General features: G+C 34.1%; 1 protein-coding gene across 1 annotated transcript; it reads left to right on the top strand.

The window, feature by feature from the left end:
* The first annotated feature begins 5,896 nt into the window (after positions 1–5,896).
* Positions 5,897–7,168, top strand: LOC119831369 (zinc finger Ran-binding domain-containing protein 2-like). Its single transcript, XM_038354687.1, has 3 exons — positions 5,897–6,030; positions 6,495–6,721; positions 6,840–7,168. The coding sequence occupies exons 1-3, from the start codon at positions 5,897–5,899 to the stop codon at positions 7,166–7,168; spliced, it is 690 nt and encodes a 229-aa protein (XP_038210615.1).
* The last annotated feature ends 1,561 nt before the right edge of the window (positions 7,169–8,729 follow it).

The following is an 8,729-nucleotide window of genomic DNA, read 5'->3' as shown; positions in this document are numbered from 1 at the left end:
GAAAACTCTCATATAAATATTTTTCTAACTAAATTAATAAATAAAACAAATGGAAGAATACTCGTATTTTTCCAAGTCGTAACTTTATTTGAGCTAAGAGATTCTTGCGTGTACTCGGTAATTAGATTTTCTTAGTAATAACTAATATTTCGAGGAAGATTCGTTGCGATTAAACGCTTTCTATTGTTATCTTATAATAAGTTTTCTTAAGAATAAACTAAATTAGAAAATATTTAATCTAAAAATCTAAATGTAGGTAGAGACAAATGGATCTTCTAAATTACTAAGTCATTACGACTGGACGTGTTCCTATAACAGCAGAATGTATTTATACATTACATGTGAAGAAAAATTAGAATTTTCTAGAATAATCTATTTTAGTTTTCCCTCAATCTTTTTGAATGAATCTATATGCTGTCTAAACAATAAACACGAACGCATAAGCGATATGCTTTATCTTTTGTTGAAATGTCAATATTATAAAAAGCTTTCTTTTTTACGGAAGGTACCTCCCTACCGACTAATGTTAGGGTTAAAAGCAAAAAATATCTTTGGAGTTCCATTTCCTGCGGAGCCTTATTAAAACAACTCATTCTTAAACTGCTTAAAGGGCCATCAGCCTTAATAACAGCCTTTGCTTAGCGCGCAAATAGTCTATCAAAGTACCTATACTCTATCTAAAACAGAAATAAAATAAACAAGTTATATCTACATCATATCTCATAACAGGTCTATTATATAACGCGTTAGACCGGACCAGTAATTAATCTAACAAATAAAAACCCTCACGTTTACCCCGCAAGAGGATAAAACAAACCTAATAAAATTAAAAATATGTTTTTCAAATTCCAGAAATCATAATGAAATCATAACATGGATACACGCATTCGCAAAACCGACTATTTGTTAGAAACCCTTGTCACGCATTCGCTGAACAAGCCAACAAACGGCAACCATTCTAGACCTTATGCTAATGATGCAAGATCCATTTTCATATAACTAGAAACGAGGGGAGGGTAGGTCGGGATGGATGTTTAGCATTTGTCACGGTGTTCGTTATTCGTGACATGGGTGGACTTAAAAATATCGGAATTTATATCTTTTTGTAATGATGTCGTTTGAGTAATGGTTTCTGTGACGTCACTCTTGGGTTTAGCACTATTTACATCTGTATCTGATTTGGGGAGTGTCAAATTGGTCGCGAATTTTGGAATTTCGTTTTTAGATGTGTGGGTTTTATATGATTATTGAATGAATATGAATTTTGTAAGTGCGTTGTTAAAATTGGTTTCACACTTAGCTTGCATGGACGTTAAAGACAATATATAAACAAATTTGATCGATCGACTATAGTGAAATTCGTGAAAGGTAAAAAGTCTGTTTTATTGATAGTATTCAGAGGAATATATGTAAAATTAATTGATTTATCATTAACAGCGAAAATTTTATCCTGCCCACTCTGCCAAACAGCCTCAGTTTCCTCCGAGTACTTTTTTAAATTAGAGCCCATATTTTAACTGTTATACTTAAAAATATTTATAATAATACTACAAATATACTGATAAAAATAATACTTGATATCTAATATACGTGTTTCTCCAAGTTTCTTCATACAATAATATATCTACTTTACAAATAAATTAATTTCATATCAATAAATATTTTAATTTTGTAAACGTTTTACTTTAAATAAACATATTTTTCGTACATGCTGGTCTCGATTTATTAGATACTCGTCATATATGAAGATTCCAGCTTTATTCCAAGGGTCCATTTCATCGGGATACAAATCCGGATATCCTATCACCCAAGTCAGCTCATACCCTATCTGTATACCAAATTTCATCAAAATCCGTTCAGTAGTTTCAACGTGATTGACGGACAAACATTAAACGAACAAACTTTCAGTTATTATCATTAGTGTGACGTACAGTTACATCACATAATAGATTAGATTCAGAAACATTATTATCATCTTCAAAATCAGATAAGAAACATGAAACGATACGAAAAGCCGTCGACTGTATTTTTGTATCAAACCTCCCGATATGAGTGAAATAATTGTAGAAGATTCCAGGAAAGATTTAATTAAATCGGAATCTTTTGACGCGTGAATGGTTTGAACGAAATTGAATACAAACCAAAATACATACGGACATCTTGCTTTGTGATTTTTGGACGAAATAATTGATTTGTATGATAAAGCGTTTATTCTTCCGAAAGATATCTAGATTAAGTCATTTAATTGAGTGATTTCAAAATAACAAAAAGTTTAATGGCAGGATTCGCTTTAGAGATAATGTTTTTATTAATAGAACGTTCCAGAATTGTTTTTTAAGGTTCTCAATTACATGCTTTTTTATTATAATAATTTGGGGTACCGCACTAGTTTAGTTGAGACCATATAACAAAATTCCAAGGAAGAAACTACGGAGAATCGTTTTCTTAACTACGCGGACAAAGCCGCGGCCGAAAGCTAATATTACCTGTTATAAACAGCCAGACAATTACATATTAGCCTGACATTATCTAGTAGTTTCGAATGTTTACTCCAATAGAATACACATACATAAAAACAAATCAATCGAGAGAAACAATACCTGACGATTTAAACCACCAGATATTTATTGCTAAAACCTACACAGCTCTTTCACGATGAAACAAGTCTAGGAATAAAACTTGAGACCTTAATGCACATTTAAGTGTGACGTGTCGATAGCATGTGGGGTGAGAACAATAAACTATTGCCACGTTTGGGTCCAAATGACCCTCCATACCCCTGTAGAGGGTTAACTTGAAAATATTTTCTGTTCTCTTTGTTTCTATACTTATAGTGGGTAAATGTATATTGATCTTAGGTTCTACATATTTAGGTATAGTAATAATTAGGTATTAAAATATATATCGATATTTGAGTTATTATATAGGTACCTATGTAGGTATTTATGAGAATTCGATTTTCGGTTTCTGGACATTATTTTGATTAGGCTATCTGCCAGTTAAAATTAAATACGCCTTGAGAATCAGCAAGTGGTGGAACAGGCCTTCTGTGTTTATTCACTGTTTCCAAAAGTGAATTAAGGTTAATTGAATGTAATCAGAATACAAGGAGTGTTGTAATAATTATTTTTCACAACAACAAGGTCACGGGCGTCCCTGGGGAGGAGGTACCACTCCCAAATGTAGCCGAATGACAACTATTTTTTATCAAAGACAAAAATGATCAATACATTCGTTTGTAAACCCTTGAAGCTATTGAGTAACAAAAACCAAAGAATACACTTAAATTATGAAATTATTTCTTTGGGACCATCGGTTGAAAATAAATTGACAATTTATGCAATAAGTCAATGCTAGGAAAGCTGTATAGTTTTTCTTCTATTATCCTTTCTGATTGCAATGAAATTTGGTACATAGACAGCTGGACAACTGGTATAACATATAGGTAACTTTTCATCCCGATATTCCTACGGGATACGGACTTACGCGGGTGAAACCGCTGGGCGCAGTTAGTTTTAAATAAAGGTTTAAAACTTAATTATTATTGTAATCATTATTCATTAATAATTTTTCTTTAAATAACGTGACCTGCCGATCTTCATAGCACTATATTGGACTTTTGAATATTTAACAAGAATTAACTATTGCAATTTAATAAACCCACATAAAATAAAGCAGAGTCTTGTTTTTCAGAACATAAAAACCACTCTAAGGAATTCACAGTCAGTTTATTTCTTCAATTTTTAACACATTCCGCACAGAACCACTTGTGAGTAATAAAATATAGTTAAATTTGAAATGAGTTGAAACTTTCTGAATATTAAAATGTGGAAATCGTACCTACACTGCGTTGCCAGAGTTAGGCAAGCCATACACGCTACGGTCTGCCGGAAAGGTCCACCTGAGCAAGTATGCCTGCGCAGGTAGACCGGAATGTGTGTGGGAATAGACCTGTGCAGTTTTTTCAGCCTGCGCAGGCGACCGGCGCAAGATCGAAAATCAATTCTTTCGAGTGACGCCGTACGGTGTACCTCATTATGCGTCATCGTCCTCATTCGATGCCATCGCAAAAAGAACTGAAGACCGCTCCGGTACACCGGAATGTCCCCATACACGCTACCAATGTTTGGTTAACCTGCACAGGCATAGCTGCACAGATGACCTCTACGGTAGACCGTAGCGTGTATGGCTTGCCTTAAAGAACAGTATTCGCCTTGGAGATCGCGGAATTAGGTTTACTGGAAACACTTAAATCATTTTTATTGGGCCTTTTTGTTGGATTAATTTAGAAAACTAGGTGGACTTTGCATATGCTCATGTAATGTCCTGTGATATCCTGATATAATGCGTGTAAAGACTACCGGTAAAGGGCTCCGAGAGTTTCGGAATTTTTTTATTATTTTACAATCACATAATTGTTCGTTCATCTTATTATCGTTATAATTTCGCAATTACGTATTTTCAGTTCAGGTTTATTTACTATTCAGTTTGATCATTTACCTTCCATTTAATCCTTCTAGGTGCAAAAAACTTCCTATTTTTGTGCTATGAAAATATTTTATCTATAGCTAAATATAATTAAACAATTTTTCAAAAATCATATATTAAAGATAGTTAGGTTAGTTAATACACAAAAATCACGAGAGCAGTTAAATTGAAAAATTAATTTATTTTGTTCGTCTGCTCTCGAAACCCAGCATTTTGTTCAAAGTTCGAGGTTCTAGTTGATCCTCTCACATCTCTCAGAATGTAGATACAAGTATGTATTATTTGACAAATTTTATAATGATGATGAATCAAAATACGAAATGACAAATCCAGTATCTATATAGAAATGTTATCCACAAACTTCAGTAGGAAGTAGTTAAAATTTTTTCTCTCTTACGCAAAATCGCTTCAAAAACTCAAAACCCTCTAATGGAGGGAACCATTAAGCATTCATCGATTCTTAATTTATCTTTCTTTTTCCTTTCTTTGATTCGGGAAGTTAATCGTTCGGATTCATTCGGGTTCAATTATAAGGAATCGTAAATCTTGTCTACGATATAATCATTTTGTTCGGCGCAGATTCCAAAGTTTTTGTGCTTTTCTGAGGAAAATGTGAGGATCGGATTTAGTAGTAAATTGCTTAAAGGTTTTTCGTGAAACAGCTGAAATTTACGGATTGGAATGTGTTTGCAGGAGGACTAAATATTACCTACTTTTGTTCTGTTAAATATCTTGATTATTTTGTATTAGTATCCTGATTTATATAGCTTATTTATGATTAAAATATACAAGATATCTCAAATTCTAGCTAAAATTACGAGATTAGAAAATATTTAAAGGCCATTTTAAAAGTTTAGTAAAAATAGCTAGTGAATTTATTCGAATTCATGAATATCATAATTTTTATGGAATTGTTTTTGAATAAAATTTTTGAAGTGAAACTTCTTTAGAATCGTTGTGATTTCAAACCTAACGGAAAAAAACGACAGGTAAGAGACATGAATACGAAAATATGTAGAATGAAGCCGGCAAAGAATGAGACAGAAATATACATACTACGATTTACTGAAGTTTCACTTCTATCGTGTGTGAATCGCACACACACCTTTTTTAATATTTGTAAAGCATAAAGAATGAATAACTATTTTGACAAAAGACGCAGGTTGCATTGCGCTTGATCGTTGATTTTTTCGCCTTATCCATATTTTTCAACTTTTTTACTCAACTATTTTGTAGATTCAGCCACAGTCTACTGGATAAATCGAATTCTTATGTCATAAAAACAACAAACCTCCTTCCAAAACTCCCTACAAATAATAAAAACAAAATTTGACAGTGACACGTGCCTTATGTATCTCGAAATAAAAATACAATAATTTATAAAAACATTTTTTTAGTGTAATGTTGTATGATGGAAGGTTATAGTTACCCGTACGCCCCCCCTTTTCCCCCCATCCCGGATGGCAGCTACCCGGACCATGGGGACGGTTTTGGAGACTATTATGAGATGGGACCAGCCCACGAATCTAAAAGTAGCAAACGGTATGCAAATTTTTTAGTACTTGTTTTAAATATATTTTAATATGTTTGTTTCCGAGTATGAGGCTAGAAGTTCAGCTCGGACCACATTTAAAAATTGTTTTCACGTTCGATCAATCATTGTTTAATCTTAAAATGTAACACTAATCATATTAATTATAAAAAGTTTATTTTACATATCTTATCCTACTAATATCATAAAAACGTGAAAGTTTGTAAGTATGGATAGGTGGATGGATATTTGTTACTCTTTCACGCGGTTACAGTATCTGTGCGAAATTTATTACAGAGCTAAATTATAATCTAGATTAGCACATAGGCTAATTTTTACCCATATTAGTGAGACATGCAATTGTTCTGACTATCCCAATTACACTGGACATTGGCGCAGTCACTCTATTGCGTGAAGGCATTAGAAAAACAAAAAGAAGAATCATGGTAGTCGGTAATTAAAAACTCTATTCCAGAAAAAGTCGCTCAAAGCATTTGTCAAAACGCGATACAAGGCGGCCCCGGTCTCGAAGTAAGACGTCACTATCTGACCGTTCCCAGTCACAGTCGAAGTCACGGTCGCGAACTATATCACGGTCACGGTCACGGTCAAGGTCACGCAGTCATAGCAGACCGCGAAGTCGTGAGTTGAATATGAAAACGCCAAGCTTTTTGGATGATTTTCGAGTTATGTACTTGACACGTAAGTACATACCTGTTTTGTTAAAAACTTTCAATATCAGATACATTCATATTTCTTTATCATGATTTAATTAAAATTTCACTTGCATTTGAAATTTAAAAACCGCATCCTATTCCAGCTAGTAAGCATAAGAAGAGTACAACCAAATATTTAGCAACCAAAAAGCGGCAAGATAAGGTCCAAGAAATGCTGAAAAGCGACGGCCTAGGATCCAAGCGGTGGCTGTTCTACCCACGGTCGAGCGCCCGTGACAGGCAGGGGCAGGTCACGGTCGCGAACGAAGTGCCAGCACCACGTGACAACTGCGATCAGCGCGTGAAAGTTGACGGGCACTTTCTCAGGAAGTACAAAAAGAGCAAACGGGTTGACAGAGATGCCCCGATAGCCAAGCTAAAAAGATGGGAGCTGATCTTTTATAAGAAACTAGGTTTTATACACGCTGTGTAGTTTATATTAATAAATTTATTACGGTTTGGAGTTTGGGTGTTTCAATTTCATGTTTCCATAAAGAGAATTATAAATGCGAAAGTTTATAAGAATGTGTGTCTATGTTTGTTACTCTTTCACGCAAAAACTACTGAACGGATTTTCATGAAATTTGTTATGTAGACAGCTGGACAACTGGAATAACATATAGGCAACTTTTTATTCCGATATTCCTATGGGACACAGACTTACGCGAATGAAACCGCGGAGCTCAGCTAGTATGTTAATAAAGGTTATTTGAAGCTGATTTTATAAAATTAGCTGTTTATAATATATAAAGTGCCCCCAGCGAATTTCGCTGTATTGTGAATTATTTTCATTTCGTTGTTAGTTTTTTTCCATAGTAAAACGTAGACCAATGTAATGTAATTAAAATCGTTCTGAGTTTTCACTTTCTACTGATGTAACTTGACCGATGTGATATATAAGCGTGCAGGTGTACCAAGTTCAGTTGCTCCCCTATATAGAAATTAAAATAAATGTTTAGTTAGATTTTCCTCTTACTAGTAAATTACGTCTATTCAAGCACGGAAGTAATACTGTTACTAAGATATTATGAATAATCTATATTAAAAAGTGCAGCAGCACTAACCTTTTTCCTTGTTCATAAATTTGTTTTGTTCGGTGAATGGGGAACTTTTCTTTCCCAGTTCTTTTCTTTTTTCGTCTCATCAATCCTTTCCTTATGCCTTTCTATTCTGCATCACTCTGTTTGCAGAGGTGTAAGATTTACAAACGACTTTACACCTCACAAATATGGGCGATGGTAGTATATAAAAAAGGACTGGAAAGTTGGGTCTATAAATGCTTCTTTAAATATTTCGCTTAAAAGCCTAACCAATTTCACGAGCTAACAGAACATGTTCTAAATCCTTATATATATGCTTATATATGAGTTAGAAAGGTACTGGTGTTAATAAACACCTGTAGAGGGCGCTTCGTCAATTTTCCGCACAATAAACCGTTGCTGCTAATTTAAAGTTCCTCCCACGGGCCATTACGCCCTGAGTGAGACGGGTAATGCAAAAATTTATCGTCCCCTACAGAAAACTACGAGTTTGTGTTTTAAATTGTTTTAGTTCTGCTGACCTCTTTGGTTTAGATAAGGTTCGGAGCGCCGTGCCGAAATTCTCTTGTATTTCGTGCTTTCGTAGTAGTGGTGTGTTTGTTTTTACCACTATGTATGTGTGTGTCTTGTTTAACAAATAATTTATTTGCATATTAAATTATCTTCGTACACTTAACTGTATAGACTTAAAATTAAAATTATACACGCCTTATCTACGAAGTGGTTAAACCGATTTTAACGAAATTTTCATCGGCCGATTACAGATACAATATTCAGCTATATAGGTAATTAAAAAAATTGAAATTAAGGCCATAAATGTCAGCAATAAATTTATGAAAAAGATGCACTGTGCATTACAATTTATTCATCGAGTTACTCGCACTTTTATACCTACGCTTTCGGTGTGAATCTTAAACGATGTTAACCCTGGCTGCTGCCTGCTGGCTTCAGTTT

This window comes from Zerene cesonia, chromosome 1, assembly GCF_012273895.1.
Source record: "Zerene cesonia ecotype Mississippi chromosome 1, Zerene_cesonia_1.1, whole genome shotgun sequence".
In the NCBI taxonomy this organism is placed as follows: Eukaryota; Metazoa; Arthropoda; class Insecta; order Lepidoptera; family Pieridae; genus Zerene; species Zerene cesonia.
The sequence above is the reverse complement of the archived record's forward strand: the minus strand, read 5'-3'. Positions and strand labels throughout refer to the sequence as shown.